The sequence below is a fragment of the Cebidichthys violaceus genome, unplaced genomic scaffold (assembly GCF_023349555.1).
Source record: "Cebidichthys violaceus isolate CVI_PGR_0920_01 unplaced genomic scaffold, fCebVio1.0.p SCAF_26, whole genome shotgun sequence".
Taxonomy (NCBI): domain Eukaryota; kingdom Metazoa; phylum Chordata; class Actinopteri; order Perciformes; family Stichaeidae; genus Cebidichthys; species Cebidichthys violaceus.
The window spans coordinates 1550565-1570598 of record NW_027176439.1 but is presented as its reverse complement, the minus strand read 5'-3'; the positions used below and the strand labels follow the sequence as shown (position 1 = coordinate 1570598).

The 20034-nt window shown below is 39.6% G+C and overlaps 1 protein-coding gene across 1 annotated transcript in view; it reads right to left on the bottom strand.

The window, feature by feature from the left end:
- Positions 1 to 20034, bottom strand: part of LOC137879847 (protein unc-13 homolog B-like) — a 69688-nt gene that overhangs the window by 33669 nt on the left and 15985 nt on the right. Inside the window, exons 9-15 of the mRNA XM_068720776.1 lie at positions 9994 to 10062; positions 9314 to 9403; positions 6710 to 6850; positions 5808 to 6070; positions 5207 to 5292; positions 2658 to 2784; positions 2122 to 2218 (exon numbers count right to left, since the gene is read on the bottom strand). Of these exons, the coding sequence (XP_068576877.1) occupies positions 2122 to 2218; positions 2658 to 2784; positions 5207 to 5292; positions 5808 to 6070; positions 6710 to 6850; positions 9314 to 9403; positions 9994 to 10062 (873 nt within the window). The remainder of the gene's footprint in view (positions 1 to 2121; positions 2219 to 2657; positions 2785 to 5206; positions 5293 to 5807; positions 6071 to 6709; positions 6851 to 9313; positions 9404 to 9993; positions 10063 to 20034) is intronic.

The following is a 20034-nucleotide window of genomic DNA, read 5'->3' as shown; positions in this document are numbered from 1 at the left end:
AATTGCCGTCTCGTTTCCCTCCGCCAACCAGTCAAGTTACAGTTTACGTCCATGTCTGTCCAAAAATGACATCACTTCATCCTTTTAGAGTTAATTAAAATGCAGTCCTTTCATTCATCTGAATGAGGGCCAATACAGAGAGCTAAATAGCATCATCATGCGAGCACACATTACTGGTAGATTACTTTACAAAGGGACTGACTTTTACTACTGTTTACCTCATGATCGATGTGAGTAAATATGCAAACGATTGCTGCTGTTATCACTTTAGCAGTAAAATCCTTTCTCATGATATCATAAATGGCTGTGTAGTGATTTGGCCTCTGATAAGCCTTCACAACTTATCACGACTGAAGGGAGCGTAACCCTCTGTACGGGCCAAGAAGAAGATAAACCACACAGGCATCCATCCTCCTATACTCCTCCATCTTGAGATAAAAAAAATGTGTGTAATGAAGTTTGTCCATCAGTACAGCAATGCTTATCTGAAAGCTTGTGAAAAGCCCAATAAAAACATTTTAAGAGCATCACAATGACACTTTTAACGGTCAAAGTGTTGAGCACAAGACTCGAGAAACTTCCAGAGTTCCCTGAAGATAAAGTGCCAACAAAGGACCAACAGGAGGTCAAGAGACAACACTCGTCCATCATTGTGTTAATCTGAGAGAGGTCACAGAGCCGATGCTGTCTCTCATCTTCTTGTGGATTCCAGTGTTGTTTCCAAAGCTTTCCTTTTCACTGCAGAGTCGGACTTCCTTTCAATCAAAAACTTTGAAAAATAGAATTTCACAATGACAAATAGTCAGGTATAAGATGTTAAATATGGTTCTGCTGTATAACACAGTAGGTTTTATGTTTGAATAACATTTTAACATTAATCAGAAGAAGTTATGTTTCTTCAATGTGACTGCTAACTAGGAATCTTTTTAAACATATGTTTGTTATATCTCCTCCTTGTTGTGAGCACTTACTTCAGTTCATCTCACTGGAGTGCAAATAGAAATGAAGCAAATATGAATTTATTACATTTTACCCATAATCACGACTATAATGTCTCATCTCCGCTAACTGAGTAGCCTGCAAATTGTTTCTTTTATTGCAATTAAATTCTGGTGTCTGGTGAGGCAATTTATCTGTCCACAGGAAATTGAAACTTCGGAGTGGGATTTTACATCTCCTTCCAATGGGGAGACTGTTGATGCTTCAGTGGAACGAAATCACTAACTGACATCCTTTTGAAGTGTGCAAGACTCAAAGTGCCATTTCAAACCACCTCATTGAGAATACAACATCTGTGTGCTTTAATACACAAGGACACATGCTGGACACATGGCTTCACTGTGAGGATGTAATTATATCGTCCTATTAGTCAAATGTTTTGATATTCAGTAGGACTTACACTTTCAGAGGATAACATCTGACACCATCGCTGATGTCCACTACAAATAAATGTCCATAAATCCGCTAGGAAATAATCGAAAATGACATTCTCCACATAACATCAGAACTTCCCTGAGAATCATCAAGTCTTTTAAGTTTTCTTTAGAATCAAAGTAATCCAGTGATAGTTGTCTGCACTCCAATGAGTGCACTGATAATGGGAACTGCCAATAGATAATCCGGCATGCTTTGAGTGATGTTAACTAATAGCATTTATCAGTCTAAATTCTTAACATTTTCTTTTTCTTTTTGACAACCATTAAAATCTCTGCTGTATAGCAACATTTTACATGTAGGTTGAAAACTTTGGGCATGATGAAATTGGCTTTTTATATTTGTTGTTTTGGATGTTTTTTTTGATTCCCTAACCACATCTGATTAATCTGTGTTGTTTGCTGGCACGCAAGTAAACACAAGAAACTAACAGCGGTGATTTGATTCGGATCAGAGCTGCAGGAGGAAAACAGTTCATCTCAATGACACCAATTAAGTTGTTAGACGTCAGTCTAGGCTGCAAATTGAAAACAAATTAAATTTAAATTCAAGTTTTTAGATTTTAGATTAAAAAAAGATTTTTTTAAGTGAAGAAAAAACATATCTGAGCCCTAAATAATGAACGGATGCTGAAGACTTTCTGCTCACAGAAGAATCTTTCTTCAAATTCGGGTTTCTTTGACTCACCCCTTCTCTCTTGTCTCTCTCCAGCGCCCCGTGCATGAACTCCATCGACACCTCCTCGTTCTCAGCCAGCCAGGCCAGGACAAACTGGAGGAACCACCTGGAACAACAACAGAACTCCTCTTTGACGAACCATAAAGTTGGCGCATGAAACAGGAGAAAAACAACTGGATGTGACTCTTTAGTCTTTCGCTTTGACAAAGAATAAAATAAATTATTTGTTTAATTCTAAAGCTTTTAATCCCTTTTTCATTAAATTCCTTCTATCAATTCTCCAGTTCTAATGTGTCTTATCCATTTTATTTGCTTGCTTGTTGTATTCCATCTTATTGAATTTGTCAAATTTCTTCTTTTTAATTGACTGATTATGCTTGTCTCATTGTTACATTTGTTTTAGACCATGTAAAGCACCTTGTCACTTTGTTTTATACGTTGCTGTATCAATACAATGTGTCCAAACCAAGTGAGGAGACAGAAAGATTGAGACAATGAGTGTGTGTGTGTGTGTGTGTGTGTGTGTGTGTGTGTGTGTTTCTTACGCAGGGTACTCAGGCACAGTGTCTGTGAAGGCGGGCAGGTCCTTAACATACTCGTTGTAAAGCCACTTGACCTTAAAGTGCAGGTTCATGTAGTCGGCAGTCTTACAGAGTTTATGCTTCTCATGTTCTGTAAAAACAACACACACACAGAAACACAGCAAAATAAACACCATATGTGTCTCTTGAGGGGCTGCATGGCGGTGTGGTGGTCAACACTGTCGCTTCACAGCAAGGTGGACCCAGGGGATTCAATTCAATTCAATATATTTTTTATAGCCCAAAATCATAAATCACACAATTGCATCAGAGGGCTTTACAATCTGTACACATGTGACATCCTCTGTCCCGGGACCCTCACATCGGTACAGGAAAAAAAACCTTTTTAATGGGGAGAAAAAAGGAAGAAACCTTAGAGAGAGCAACAGAGGAGGGATCGCTCTATCAGGATGGACAGAAGTGTGATAGATGTCATATGTACAGAATGAACAACATAACAGTTACAACACATTCAATGCATATGACAGAAATTATTCATATAATGAGAGTAGTGAGCAGAATAATAATGGAACAATAGTAGAATAACAATAGTCGAATAACAATGATAAGAAAAGCAGTAATGGATCGATTCCCCGTGTCAGCGTGGGTTCTCTCCGGGTACTCCGGCTTCCTCTCAGAGACCAAAGACACGCAGCTTGGATTAATTGATTATTCTAAATTGCCCGTGGATGTGGAATCTAGCATTGTGATGTGGCAAACTGCATAACATGCAGTGTGCCCAGTCATGGCTGCATATTCAAGGACCTCTCGTGATTGTGGTTCCGGCACAAACAGAGACACAGCGGGGAGGAAAAGTGTTTGCTCACTTTTATTATTTTGGACGGCTAACAGCCAACAGCCAACAGCTAACAGAACCAAATCAAATAAAGTTATTATAGGTTTTAGACAAATAATGATTAGGTTATTAAAGAAATACTATTTTAAATGGCTTACATTCTGCTCTTTGATGCTTTTTGATTTTCCTAAAACGCCACTCCTGTCGCTCTTGAAAATGTAAATTTAATTGGTTTAAGTGGTTTTACCAGAACCTCCAGTTTCACTACTGCTGAAGTTCTTTTTCTTTCTCTTGCAGCCTTTTACGGTGGCATCTCTCCAATTCTTGGGCATGTGAAAGAGTATTTGGACACGGCACAACACACCTGCCTTAAAATAGAGTTTATAGGGTGTTAACTTTGCTAATAATAAACACACGTCTCCAATTTAGGATCAAGTGAGATTCATCAGTCAGCACATCTGGTAAGAGCACGTCTGGATGGTTTTGAACGTTTGGTGCCTCTGGAGTCGACGTCTCTTATTTTTTTTTATCTCAAGAGAAAATATAAGAGACATTTAAGGGAGTGTTGCTGCATGAGGCCTTTGTGTTGTAACTTCATCTTTTGCCTACTGGAAAACAAACCATCACTTCCTCCTGTTGTCAGTATAAAACATGGTCCACGGTGCAAATAAGGTTGGGAATCTCCGCTATGGATGACTAATTAAAAATGCACACACACACACACACACACACACACACACACACACACACACACACACACACACACACACACTCATCTTACCGGCATCGAAATCAACTTTGCGGATGCGAAATGTGGTGGGAGCTGAGATGGCAACAGAATGACAAAACAAACCAATGAGAGATCAGAGAGAACAGAGAGGCGGGTTTGAAAGTGACAGAGATGAGAATGGAAAGGAATAATGTTAAACACAACACTAGGAGAGTTGGAAGGTCGACCAAACGGAAAGAAAAGCTCCTGAGTCTCCTGAGGGACATTTCAGCGATCAAATCTGTGATTTAATGCCGACTCAGCAACAAAACTCCGCTTTCACAGGCCTCCGTGTGCCAGACAACATTACAGGGTTCTATACTTTCTACAGTTTCTACAAGTCTAATATGAGACACAGTCAAGAGCCAGAATATCGAGTAGCTAAGCAGGTTTAAAATGAGACAGAGGGACTCTTGAATCAGTGTAATGTGGAGCGCCACAGGGGGAAATCAATCATGTTATAGATTGTTTCTCAGTGTTAGAGACTGTATGTACTTGAGGCACCAAGTTTAGCAACAGTCTGAGAACGACCTACGCACTATATCATTTATTTTTTTACAGCATTTTAAAGTTTCCGATCACCTACAGGAGAGTCTGTATCCCATTAACACCCGCGGCCAAAGACATTTAATTAAAAATGATCTTGTTTTTTGGGATCCCATAATAATTTCCAAGTTGATTATCAGACGACATTAGACTCAAGCTTTGAGACTTTCTGACTGTATCTTCTCATCAGCTACGTTGCGTTTGTCTAAAACCTCACCGTTGTTCCAGCGGTGGTGGTCGACTTTATACAAAACTGGAAGAGACGAAAGGCAAAGAGAAGGAAGAGAGTCGATGGAGAGAAGAAAGTGAAGTATGAATGTAGAAGGAAAAACAAATGGCGGCAAGTCGTTACCCTTTATCTCTCTCTTACACACACACACACACACACACACACAGTCTTACCTTCCAGAGCGTACTTCATGTCCTGAGCGAACAGCCTCCACATGACCTCCGTGCTGACTTTACCCACATCGAGTTCCTGAGGAAACCTGAAGTTCAGACAAACAGAGAAACTATTAGTTGATCTGCTAGTGAGAGAAACAACAAACTTATATTCATAAATTGTGAGGCAATATTTTCTCAGCTTACTGTGTTTACAGTCCTTAAAGTACAACAACTTGCAGCAACAATACAAATAAAACGCCCTGCTGCTAGCGATCTATTTCCTGATAGAAAATCCAAAAAACAATATTTTAAAAAACACCAAAGAAACCATACTTTTATTTTGTAAGCTTAAATTATTGTTATAAAATATGTAACTGAAACTTTTTACTCATTTCAACCGATAATTAATAGTATTAATAGTATTAATTATATACAGATACACTAAATAATTTGATCATTTTCTCAACTAGCGGCTGTAAGTTGCAGTAAATTCAATGTCTTACAAGCAATATTTCAAAACAATGCAATGGCTGCATCATTGCCCTAATTTTCCCAATGTGTCATAATGCAAATTAAGGCACAAAATACCAAACACAAGATGTTAAAAGTCAGCACTGACTGGTTAATGATGGGTGTGTAGGAGTTCTTGTCCTCCTCGATGATGGAGACGATGAGCGTGATGAGTTTCGGCCAAAAGTCCAGATTCTGGATGCTCGGGCCCTGCTCCTCCTGCTGGTTCTCCTCTTTCTTCTTCTCCTCCTCCTCCTCTTCCTCCTCCTCCTCCTCCTCCTCCTCCTCCTCCTCTTCATCTCCATCGTCTTCCACCTCCTCACCTTCCGCCTTTTCCTTCTTCTTCTTCTTCTTTTTCTTCTCCGGCTCAGGCTGCGAGAGGGAAAGAGACAGAAGATGAAATGTTTAATTTGTTTACTCCGATAAGAAGTTGAATGTCCAGCATTTGCAGAAAGAAACACATGCTTTTATGAAACAAGAGGCAGAGCAGAACAAAAACTAATTTTAGTGCTCAAGAGTTGTAATTTCAATAAATGATCTGCACTGAATAATTTACAACAATATCATTCCTCCATGATATTGATTTGTTATAAAAGATTGCAGCTCCATGTTCTCCAAGTTCTGCACAATCCATAACGCTGAAAAATGAGACTTTTCTTGATTACCATACAAAGTATTGCTAATTTATACAAAACACAGGCTTGTTTAATGAGTTTAGACTTATTAAGACATGAATCTCTCCGGGCACGGTCAACAGTGTTCTAGAGCTACTTCTTCGGCTGATGGAGACTCAGTTATTAGTGCAATCATAATGTGCTGCATGTACTGAGATCAATATGAGCAAATGTGGAGGTGAGGCAAAAAAAGTAGTTTTTACTCGGTTTATATACTTTTAAAAGGAGGAAATCCAGGATCTTAAGAGTATTTTGCGTCATTAAGCGTTCTCAATCAAAGAACATCAAAACACGGTGAGAAAGGCCCCTTTTCTCCAGAGCATCTTCTGCAACTCACCGGTTGGACGGCGGGCTGGAACTGGCGGTTGAAGAGCTCCAGGCAGTTGTTGAAGATGTACTCGTAGGTGGAGTTCAGGCAGGCCTTGACGCAGTCCCGCACCACGTTGGCGGCCCTGGGAGGACTCTGCAGCTCTAAGACCTGCACGAGGCCGAACAAGTCAAACACACACAGACAACCATGCATTGGTAAGCTATATTGGGACCGGGGAGAGCAGGGCTGTCTTTCAATCAGAGGGTCGGCGGTTCGATCCCCGGCTTCTGCTCTGCTAGTCTCATGTCATTGTGTCCTTGAGCAAGACACTTAACCCCAACATTGCTCCTGTAGCTGCGTCTACGGTGTGTAGATAGATACTGAATTGTAAGTCGCTTTGGATAAAAGCGTCTGCTAAATGACCGTAATGTAATGTATATTGTAGGTAAGTATATAGATATTATCAAATCATTTTGGTCATGTAATCTAGTATATAAACTCTTGGGAGAATAAGCGAGAGGCTGTGAAATCCAGATTGTTGTCTGTGAAATCGAGGGTTGTAAAATGTCACTCAACTATCAGAGAGAACCATGAAAAGTCAAAACTAAATAAACAAGAAAATAAAATGATATGGATTTCATATGATATCAACAAAATATATATATATATATATATATATATATATATATATAAAAAAGGTAAAAGTGGGTTATTACAAACATATCAATGAAAATGAAATAGTCAAAAATAAATTGAGGCCAAAAGTGAGATTGAAAGCCTTTTTTTTGCTTCGATTCAAACTGGAATAGAAAACAAATATTCACTCATGAATACATGAAAACATGTCGGTTCATTTGGTCCGAACCACAGAAAACAAATGATATATTGTTGCATTTTAGTTCTGATCTGGTTCCAATGAACCAAAAGGAGTAAACATGTCGTTAAACAGACAGGTCACTCTTTATTGGACAGTTTTGGCGATTGTCATCCTGTATCATCAGGACCTTTAATGCTTCTGTTTATATTTATGTTCTTTGATTAATATGTGATTATAAGCATCATTAGTATTATTAGCCTACAAATTGACCACATGTTATGAAGAGGTAGAGACAGGAGTGTCCAAAAGCCCCTTTGTGCTCTCAGGTGACTGGTGCAACCGTTGGGGAGCACACAAACACATGAATGAGGCGTCTCATACGGTGGTGATTCAGGTTTATTACTGTGGAATCACTATCGCACACTTTTTAATGGACTTAATGAACTGGCAAAGTTTATGGAGTCGATAACAAGCAGAGTAGTTTTAACAGCGTTGAACCTATTAGTCAGGGAAAATACCTGCGCTGACGTGCTTATATACATAGCCTTAAAAAGATCAATCATAAGATCGCTTCCTGAACATATTTCATGATCAGCAGATGGAGTTTAGCTTTTGAAATCATGCTAAAATCACACATCTGCTTTCATAAAATCCCGTGGTTGGTTTGTTTGCTTTCACACTAGAAACAAACCAACCCTTTAGTCTGCTTTGGAACGGTTCTCGGTCTGGTCGTAATGGCAGCTTTCACACCTCCTGAAACAAACCGTACTAAGTGAGTGGATTTTTACCGAACCAATCGGGCGAGGTGTGAAAGCACACGGATACACAACCTTTCCTCCGTCCACTTCCACTGTGGAATCAATCTTCCCATAACAGACCTGAAGTCGACAGCACCCACTCACTGAGAGACACTAGTCAGAGGCTGCAATCAATCCTGCAACACTGCAGCTCGACTCTCTCAGAGAGAGTGTGTGTGTGTGTGTGTGTGTGTGTGTGTGTGTGTCTCCTCTTGTGTTTCTACTGCTATTAGAGTTCTCACAAGAACCAAAATTGACCAAAAATACTGCCAATTTTGGGCATTTTGAAGTGGCAGTTGAGTGGAGACTTCCGGTTATGTAAGTGTGTAAGTGTAGAGTATGATTATCTTCGCTATGATTATCTTATCATTGGCTTTCGTCGCAATAAAGCTGCCTTTATTTAGTCAACTTTTATTTAAATTTGGAGGAATCATTTTCCGATGGTTTGGAGAGTACAATTAAAACGGAATAATACAAAGAAATACTCACAAAAACAAGAATTAAGAAGAAAAACAAACAACCTGACAACAACAGAACACAGTTAGGAACAGTTACGTCCCAGAGCCGAGCTGTTTGTAATCGTGGCTTTAAATTGACCTAGAGGTACAACTGTGTTGAGTTTTGTGTTGTAAAAAAGCAGTTTGCCCAAATTTAGCGTGTTCATGCTGAACTTCAGTTGAAGAGTCAAATAAAGACCAATTATATAAATGAATAAATAAGTGGCATTAAATAAATAAATAAAAACCAATGCCAGTCAAGTCTTACTGTTAGAGATGTCCACCCAACCTTTTTCATACAAGATGCAACGATTAGTAGAATAACTGTCACCGGTAATACATCTTAAAACAGAATTAAATATATAAAGGTTTTCAAACCAAAAATAACTTCTGTCTTCAACGTAACAACGCAAAGTTCGAGAAAAACAGGTTTTAAAATATTAGTCAAGCAGTGTTGCGTTGTGTTGTGTGTATCTGATTTCATGAGTTGGTGATTTTTGAGCTGATTTGTTGTTTCTACCTTCATCCTGAAGAAGGTGATGCTGGTGAGAAGATCCACCGTTGACTTGAGGTCATGGAGGCGAGCCTTGCTGCTGGCCGGGAAGTTGTTCTGTCGACACACACACACACACACACACACACACACACACACACACACACACACACACACACAAACTTGTTAAACAAGTCTGTGAAGCATTTGTTTAGTTTATCTTCCTTATTGGACTGAAGCCTTTTTTCTCTGTAATTTATTTCCTTCATTTGATTTCATTCAATCATGGTCGTTGTTTGCCTTTTTAATTGTTCATCATATCGTCAGCCTTTAATTTACTCCATAACCGATTACAAGCAAACAGTCGTTTGAATGAATGCAAAAAGCCAGAGGCACGTCATCCTGGCACAAACTATATGAAAACCCTGCTGTGACCCCCAGAATAAACTAAAGAGACTGAAAAACAAACAACATCTGAGCAGCTGAGAACAAAGTATTTTTAACATCAAGAGCATATCTGAGGAAATAAAGACGCCAGATGACAGCGGGAGGTGGTAACGTAATTGTTGCCGACAGTTTGGGGCTGATGATGAATGAAGTTAACACCACGTCATTTTGGTGTAAAGGAACATCACTGGGACGGACTGGAGCTATAGATCTGCGTGTGGTGAAGAAAAGAGCAAAAGCAGCTGAAGGCAGAGACTCACTCTGTACATGGAGAGGTCGATACGCAGGGAGTTGTGCAGCTGATCCAGCAGCTTCACAAAACGATCCCTCTGTTGGAAAGAGAAAACAAAGAGCAGAGAACTTGACATGAACAATTTGCAGCCTGTGTGTGTGTGTGTGTGTGTGTGTGTGTGTGTGTGTGTTTAAGTGTCTGCCTAGGTGTGAATATGTGTGTAGTCTAGCACCATGGAGAGGTACAGAGGGACTGAAATACTGCATGTTTTGTCTGAGAAATATATCAAAACAGAAACACAATCATTCTGCACATAAGACCATTTAAGCTGCATGAGTACATTTTAGTTTGGAAAAGTAGTTTTGCACTTTATGACCCTTGCTGGTGATGAAAAGCTTCATTTTGTGTTGAGGAAGCACAGGAACTAATCCAAAAATGAAAAAAAATAAGACCTTAAACAGGATGTAGTTCCTTCTCTATCTCTATATGTATTTTATATTTTATTCATAATGTAACTTAATGCACCCGCCATTAATGTTAGCTGCTAGCTTCATTATTTAGCCAAAAAGGACTGTGCTGCACACTGTCGGCTAACAGCTAACAGCTAAAAGCTAACATTAACTGGCTCTCCACCTGCCGATTTCAACACATATTTGTTGCTCAAAGTGTAGCATTATCAGGAAAAAAATAGGATGCATGAGTGATTAACCACAGGTGTGTAGTGTGTAGTGTGCATGTACTAGTTTGCACATGTGCTACTCTGGTACGTGTGTTGTTGTTGTTCCTGTGTAGTGTAAATGAGCTGATAAATGATATGATAATGTCATATGGGATCGGTGCATAGACTCACTCACTCGCTGATACCTGATCCAGTATTTTAGGATGTATTTCTGATACTGGTATCGATATCGGAACAATTCTACTTTAAACTGACAGTGATTTTGATTCTCTTTTTCTCCAAAAATAAAGCTTCATACCTGCAGCAAATAACCAAAGATAAAATGTTAAAAATATAAACTATAGCAACCTACAAAAAGTGCAGTTAGACAACCAAATACACAAACACTCATGTCAATGATAATAAGTTAAGCAGCTTCTCCGTCATCCCTAACGACCACTGAATACAACAATCAAATATTTTGCTAAATAATTCAACAATGTGAGTGAGAGGACGAGTTTTTGACCATAATTTGACAGTTTGTATGGTAATATTGTTTAATAATATTTTCAAAACCACCAAATTGAATCTACTGATGCCATTTGTCCCTTCAAACTTAATCAAAAGTAGCCCAGTTGAGCGGAATCGAACCCCTTCTGGCATCACTGGTTTCACACCGATCTACTTATTGACAGTTGATGGTGCCAAGAAACACCACAACGCAAGCAAACATGAATGTTAATGATGCACGAATAAAATGATCTAAAACATCCGATTTGCAATTGTTTTATGAAATGTACTTGATACTTTTCACACTTCTTCGTATCACTTTCATATAACAGATGCTTTTGTTTGGTGACTTGCACACTCACATTGCTCGGGAGCAGTTTGGGGATCAGTGTCTCGCTTAAAAACATGGAGACACATGGACAGGAGGAGCCGGGCATCAACGGCCAACCAGCTTCATCTGCTGAGCTGCAAGCCAGTAGCGGTATCCCCATTGCTTGTTTTGTGATTTTATCCATCATTATCCTTTATATGTTTTGGCAACACCGAAATTGAGAGAGAGAGAGAGAGAGAGAGAGAGAGAGAGAGAGAGAGAGAGAGAGAGAGAGAGAGAGAGCGCACTCTGGCGTGGGGGGAGTCACGACATGGCTAACAAACAAACAGGATAAAATGAGTTTGGTCTGAAAGAGAGAACGAGGAGGAGGAGGAAAGAGAAGCAGGGTTTCCAGCCTCACTGGATCACATTTATCTAAAAGGTAACAGTAACAACACTGGTAATTCCCACATTGGTGCTGTGAAAGGGAAGTTAATCAAATATCGGAGTTGGTTGTTTGTGTTTTTTAAAACCATTTTTACAAGATAACTTCTCACCAGATTCCACAAGGTCTGGTGAGTCTCAATTAAGAAACCTGCAAAGTCTTCGCATGTCTGAAGTATCTAAAGTAGGTAAAACAGCAAGGGACTTGGTATGCAAGTTATCCTAAGTCCTTCATACGTACATACTGTATGTACTGATGACGGGATGAGGAGGGCGTTACGATCTGTACAACATTCTCTGTCTGTCCTCGGTCTGTAAAATAGAGTTTATTTGACAGATAATAGTAGCAGTGGGAGTCAGACATGCTGTCTGTGCTTTTATTTTGTGTTTGCTTTTAGTGTTTTTGACAGAATTTTCGCAACAGTGCGATTTGATTACATAACTGTTGAAAAGTTTCGTTGGAAATCTGTCATACCTCAATCCTCTCCTTTGTAAAAGTAGACAGTCGTGTCTGCAATGCATAGCAATTAGTTTGTGCATTGTTAGTATATTGGAAGGGTTTCCCCTTTGTCTTTAATCTTTGGAAGAAAGTCTGAAAAATGGCCAACATCACCTGGCATAAACAACCAATAAACACGATTGCCAAACTCTTGAAAGGACTCTTTTAACTCTCGTTTTGTTTGTGTCTATCCGTGTGTCCCGTGGCGCAGGAGCACAGCGAACAGGGGAAGCAGAGAGCGTTATCGCTCCTTGTTAAAAAAAACGAGGAGATGAGTTTGGTTTTATATGAGAGAAAAGGAAGCAGAGGGAGGGAGAAATCCCCCCCAACACTAACTTCCCCAGTTCATGCCAAAGCACATCTCTAAACTTAAAGGATAAGGCTGGTAATAGTCCAAGTTCTTTATTGTCAATAAACGCTCTGAATAATGTATGTTTTAGAGCTCCGTTGTTGTCCAAAAACTCAAGGTCGGTATCAAAGGTCAGTATCGGTCGTGACACCAATCCACCGGATCAGATTGGTGAAACCTTACTTTCTTACACCTCCAGCAGGGAACCGATTGGCTTGGGGCTGAATGTCAGAAATCACAGTGAGGTTTGGTCTTTTCATGGGGTTTGTTGACAACAAGAAAATATATATATAACATAAAATATATAACCGACAGCCATAACCTTAAACCTTCATAAGCGCCCTTTGAAAAGGTGAGAGCCAGACAAAATGTCCTCAATTTCTAAAAACTGTCCTCTCTCTCAATGTTTGAAATCCAGGAACACACACACACACACACACACACACACACACACACACACACACACACACACACACACACACACACACACACACTCCTTGTTACCTGGCTACTCCCTTCAGGTCTACTGCAGTGACTCCCTGAACATCCCTTTCCTCTGCTACTGTGACAAAATTGATGTGATCATAAAATGTTTTGCACGTTTCAATACATCAGATGTGTGATGAATGTCCTTTTTCAACTGGGAATAATGAACACAACAAGCCCAGAGGCTTCAACTCACAATCAAGTTAAGTGGCCTGAAGGAGAAAAACAGAAATAATCATTTGCAGCTGAATTTTTTTGCATAAAAGTCTGAAACCGGGTTCATTATTCTTAGAGACTCAGTTTTCATCACCATTAAATTAACCTTCAGGAACTTTTGTTTTTGTATTTTTGAGGTTTTCAATACACCAAAAGCTATTGGTGAGCTCAATTTGAAATAAGTACTATTTTAATGTTGTTGTAGTCTATTATTCTTGTTCTTTAAGGCTTTTCTGTCCCTTTTCTCCTGACCAATAGGCAGCCCCTCTACCTTCAATCATCCAAATCCTGAGACATTACTTAATATATCAGTGGTGCTCAGACATCATGTCTTTTGTGACCGTCGCGACATTGTAGCACAGTAAATCCAACCTAATCACGTCTTTTCCGTCACTTTTAATCAGGACTTTAACAATCCTGCCCTTCTACCTGCACACAACTCTGCTCGTGCCCTCATTACGCGTCACCGGAGTCTTCCTCAAGCTGCTAGCTTGACTAGCTAGCTGTGAGTATTGAGTACTAACAATAGCAATTTAATATGAACATGTTGCGGGAGTGGCTTTGGAGGGAGACTCGAAAGGGCGGGCCGTCAGTTTTGCCGACTTAACGACTTTCACGCTACATTTAGCAGCTTTTGGAGCTGAGCTGCTCGCCACTCTTCGCTTGGAAAAGAGTGAGGTTTTTTGTTAGGAACTGTGCATTTTGGTACTTTTTACACGGAAAATAGAGACACAGTTCTACGACATTTATTTGAGGTTAGTTAGAAGCAGTTGTTGATTTCAGGTGGAAACAGAGACCCGCTAAACTCTCAATGGCAGATTTCCATTAAAGCCAAAGTAAATACCAATGTGTTATTGCAATTACCGCCATTGTATTGTATTGGCTATGGAAAGATTTCACATGTTTGCATGTTCAGCTGACCTACTGTGCACCGACTAAAGGACTCTCTAGAATACACCAGCAATTCATTTGTAGTAATTTAAATGTACCAATTCATTTTAAAAAAGTCTACATTTTCCCCTGTAATAAAAAGTAACACACAATCATTTTCAAATTACAATTACACATCACTTCCTCTCTTGGAGATATGACACTACGGGACCCGTAAAATAAAAGCTCATATTGGGCAACATACAAACCACAAAAGAAGGCAGGTCGTTTTGGTATTAAAGCACATTTCCTGCACAAATCAGCATGTGGCATCATTGCATTCGATGCCACATGCTTTTGACTGCAGGCAGCAACAAATGTTGTAAATTCTTTATAGCAGAATTGCACCGAGCTGCTTGGTCACTATTGACACGGAACGCTACTTTGCCTCTTCTCCCAGTCTCAGGAGTAATCACATTCAAGTCACGAAAGTACAAAATGGGCAGAGACGAGAATGAAAACCAGGCACCTCCGATCAAAGTGTCACTTCGAAAGAGCAAATCTAGGTTTTGGTATTATGGTACAAAATCATGGATAACACATTTTATGTGAACCTAAATTACCTTGAACCATTTAAATCCACAACTCGCTCTGCTGCAAAACCTCCAGTACAAATTCAGTCATTCACTTTTTAAAGAGCAGGCATTGCTAATTTAAAGCATTTCAGGAAAGCTTTTGTTGCCGCTCAGATTTTTTGAAGATATATTGCTGAAGCTTGACTAGACCAGTACTGCCTGTAGCCGACAACTAGGGAGCTCTCAGGTGAGAAGGTCTATAACGGCTAAAAGGGCATCGCTGTAAAAGAATCACGGAAGTTATTCCTAGAAAACAGACAAAAACAAATAAACAAAACGATTCCAGTGAGTAATGTGTGTTCCCACCGGCAAAACAAATACTGTTGCATCAACAGCTTCCTTGTCCACCAAAGAATGAGGGGAAGTTTGAGACGGCTGGTATGTCTTTAGTCACCACACACACACACACGCACACGCACACACACACGCACACACCTGAGCAACATAACAGACAACGTCGGTAAAACTGTCAGCTGATGACTTGATCTCAGTGATGATTTACGAAGAGCAGACGAGAGGAGGAGCGGATCGATACGACGCCATCTTTCTCACACGGACGCAGGGAGTGAGAGGACGGACACAGACGGCAGGAGGGAGGGAGGGAAACGCTGAAGTGACAATTTGCTAATTAGATGTCACCTTGTTGCCATCGCAATGAGTACATTGAAATTGACTTATTAGAAAAACAACATTAAAAAAAAGCAATAAAGAACCAGAAAAAGTGAAGGAGGGAACACTTGTGTGTGTGTGTGTGTGTGTGTGTGTGTGTGTGTGTTTCTGTCTGGGAGGAAGCAGCACCGAAGAGGGAGAAAGAAACAGTACAAAAATATAATAAATAATAAAAGGTCCAGTAAATGAGGAGACAGACAGACTGAGGCCGAGCAGATGGAAAAAAAAATACAAATTTTTTGATTTGTGAATAACAAACCAAGTATAGTGAATGGCATAAAAAATGAATTGCCCCCATAGAAAACCTCTAAACAGTTATTGATTACAGTAAATACATATAGACGGACGGATATCAGATTAATGCCAATGATTTCAAAGAGAATCTTCCTCAGTATGCTTTCAAAACAACAGGAAACTGACAAATATAATACGATGATTTGATTCAGCTCATATTCTATATATATAGAAATGGCTCAACGACAAGATTTCCATTTTGCCACGTGAGGCCGGTGAATATAATAATTCACAGAAGCTGATGGAAGCAGCTCTCGTTTCCTTCTCATCTCTGTTGAGTTTAGTCGGGTGGCAAAGCTCTAGATTAATTTACTTAAATAAAGATTAAACACAACAATTAACTTTGGTCTTTGTTGTTACATACATTAACGCTGAAGGCCATGGTATCGATATTTTTTTACTCAATAATTAATTCATATTAGTTTTTAATAGCTAAATTATAAAGACATCAATATTTCCTCAATTTTCTTTCAAGTGTTGAATAAGAAATGCGTGTATATCTACTGTAACACAATAATACACAACATTCTGCTAGATAGCGATTGTTCATCTCGATCAACCAACGAACTTCTGTATTTTCAACAGTTCTTTATGGTGAGTTATTGCTTTTGACTGGGAGTCACTAACTTATAGTGTTTCATGAACCTTTAACATCAGTGGCTGCTTCACCTTAGCAGACGGGTTTGTTACCAACAAGTCATTTTTCCGATTCATATCAGTTCACATTATTTTTATCTCTTAATTGTATTCTTTTGCCTTCATGTGTTTTTTTAAAATTATAATTAACAATAATCCCTTGTTAATGAAAGGTGCTATACAAAAATACATGTGCCTCCCTATTTGCCAGTAATACCTTAATGGATGTTTTAGAGCTCACAGCTTAATTAATGAATTAAAATAGAGTCGTTTTAGGATAATTAGGTCTTACGGGGAGTCAAAACATTACTCAACTGTCGCTTAGTCATTAATTAGTGCCGGTCCTCTATGCTAGAGTGTATTACATGTCATACATTAATTCATACATCAATTCAAGCTGAGTCATGCATTAATTACTGTCAAGTCATTACACTGTTACTGTTCTCTATGATCAGAGATGGAGAACACAGCTTAATGAAACCAGTGAATTACCCAGATACATAGAAAACAACTGAATCCATCAAAATGTAATGAGACAAATATATTAATTAATCTATCCAGCAGGGCTTGTTACCAAGCTGGCAAACCCAGAAATAGACCAACACAGTTGTAGTTGAGAGCAAGACTAACCTGCATCTCCTGACCCATTAAAGGAAGTGCGCTCTTCCTGCAGTCGCTCGTATATCACCAGAGTCCGAGTGCAACCGGTAGAAACACTGTAGTGGGCACTACTGGCAAGGATCCCAGGAGTCGTTAAGCTCGGCCTCTAACTGTCATTGTCCCCACCGTCTACGTTTCCTATGGGGCCCGCCGGCCAAAATTTGGGCCACAGTACAGCCAAAGTAGAGAGCCGTTAAAAAGGTCCCGCAGTGATAAGACGTTAGCTTTTAATCAGGAAGATTATTAGCAGCATAAACGAACAACGTACTGGCTCGGCACAGGTCGTTCCTAATGGATGTTCATGTGAGACGGGTCCTTTACAATACTTTAAAGTGTTAGTTCGGGTCTTTAGAAGTGGGGTTGTATGAAGTTCTTATCCATAGTCAGTGTTTTACCTTCAGCAGGTGGCGGTCAATACGTCCCCGGTTTGGAAAAACAGAAAGGAGTACCAGCGTGGAAGTAAAGCGATATACTGCTTTGGACGGGGGCAGCTGCAAAATGCGTTTTAAGACGCCTAAAAAAGGTAAAGCAGTGAAAATATTCTAAATATAGCATACATTTACATTTGCAGTGTCTAAAATACTTCTACAGCAGTACATTACTTTGCTCCCATGCTGGTACTCCTGTCTCCAAACTCCATTCACTGTAGTAAAACTTATAGAGAAGTACCTCATACAATCAAACTATACCTTTAAATAGTACAGTCACAATCCACGTCACCTTCTGTGGGCAGACTTTGTGACGCCCACTTTAGGTCAAAATGTATAAAATCTATCTTATCTTTTGTTGATTTTGTGTCTGACTGTCTATTTCTACTCTTTTGAAATCCAATCCTGTTTTAAAGTTGAGTTCAGTCCTGTAAGATCTCCGTCGGGGCTTGCAGAGAAAAGCAGTTTTTTTAAATCAGTCACAGACTAAAAGCTATTTGTATAATCTCACATAATCATATCAAGAAGAGAGCCTTTTGTTTGGGTAAAAGCAGCTTGAAGGTAAATGTTGAATTCATTAGAAAGAGATGCTTTAACCGTCGGGTGAATCTCAACATGCCCTCTGTATTTTAACGTCGTTATGCATCTGCGATGCTCTGGACAAATAATGCAGCTCCTCCCAAGGCAATCACAACGTCACTGTTTCGACCTGTAATTGTGGTGCAACAAATACCCACGTCAAGGTAATTTTGAGAGGGTAATCATTTTCTAAGGCTTTATCAGAATCAAATCAGTCATGTTTGAAAAATCCGTTGTGACTGATGAAGGATGCAGGGAACAAAGAAACAGAGAAAGAGCCAGCCCATAATCCCTCAGAGAAATATCTGGATATGCATATATATAAGACTTACTGTACATGTTAGAAGGTTTTGTGCACCTTAAACAAACACCACAGCTGATATTGTCTAACTGTTGTGTCCCTGCAGTACAAATCACATTATTATCACTAGCTGCTGCTCTAAAACAGAAGCTTTGTAGTTGCATCAAGACACATTGAAAGAGTTATCCATATGGCAGCTTATCTGAACACCAGGTTTAAGCTTTTGGCTTTGTTAACGTAGCCGGTCTGCATGCTAGTTCTGCATATTGATGTCACCATTTCTATACTTTCACAAAGTCAACTTGTATTTTTTACCAGTTTGCCTCTTCTTTAACTTCTTTCCTTTAAAGTGAAACATGTGAAGAGTATTTTTGTCTTTGCTTCCATTCAACCACGAGCCACTGATAACTTGAAGGTGTTTGTGTCAGAGCATTGATTTGAAATAAGTCTGAGTTTGCTGACTACAATGCTGAAACTTTAATTCAAATATAACATTGATAAAATAATCCAATAATAGGCTGCGAGCACAGAGAAAAAACTCAACCGCAATATGAGATCACTGCTGCAGCATTAGACCTCGTCTATAAACCAGCAGTGGAAGACTAAGTAATTTAAGTTCTCTGTCAGAGATGAAAATGTTCATGTATAGATCTGGTGTGATCAAGTCAAGTGTAACCGTGGTGAGGACTTCTCTAAAGGGCCGATCACACCGAGACGCGTCGCTATGAATGCGTCACTCGCAAAACCAATGTTTTCCTGCCTGACTTGTGCTCCTCTCTTGAGCCGCACGTGGCGTTTTTTCACGAGTTTTTTTAGACACACGTAAAAGTTTAAATATTCACAACTTTTCAGCGCCAGGTGCGGAGGCGCACCAATCGTCAATGTCACACTTGACCAGGGCAGCCAATCAAATCAAGCAAGAGGCGGCCTTTACTACTTCACCACTGACTTCCTGTTTTGATGCCGCTAGACATGGTTGGATCGGACATTGATATCAGTGATAGTTAATTCCGATGGACGATATAATCTTCCCCTTCTTCACATTTAACAACAGAGCAACAGCAAGAGCTCGATGTCTGCATTGAATCATTTTTTTCCCCATTGTTATTTTACATTTCATCGCCTGGTACCCTCATCAGCTGTTTTTCCGACTCACTTTGCCAGTAGGGGGCGTTCTTTTTTTTTTATTCATCCGCGCCTGTCTCAACGCGTCTCGGTGTGATCGGGGCCTAAAACTGTGCTTCTTAGCTGACTATCAAATCACTTGTTTCCTGTCCAATGCAATGAAACAAGTTGTCTATTTCCAGCTTGGTCAACTATGAAACTCGTCATGGTCGTAATTATGTCGGGTTTTTGTGTCCCGTGTGAAACCAGAAGTCAAGGTTAACTTAATATTACGTATGATACGTATGTTAGTTAAGCTACGCAACATTGCCAAACGAAACGTAGCATAACGCACAAAACATACTTAACTATGTAACAAAACTACTTATTTTAACCTAAACCACACATCTTTTCTGATCAA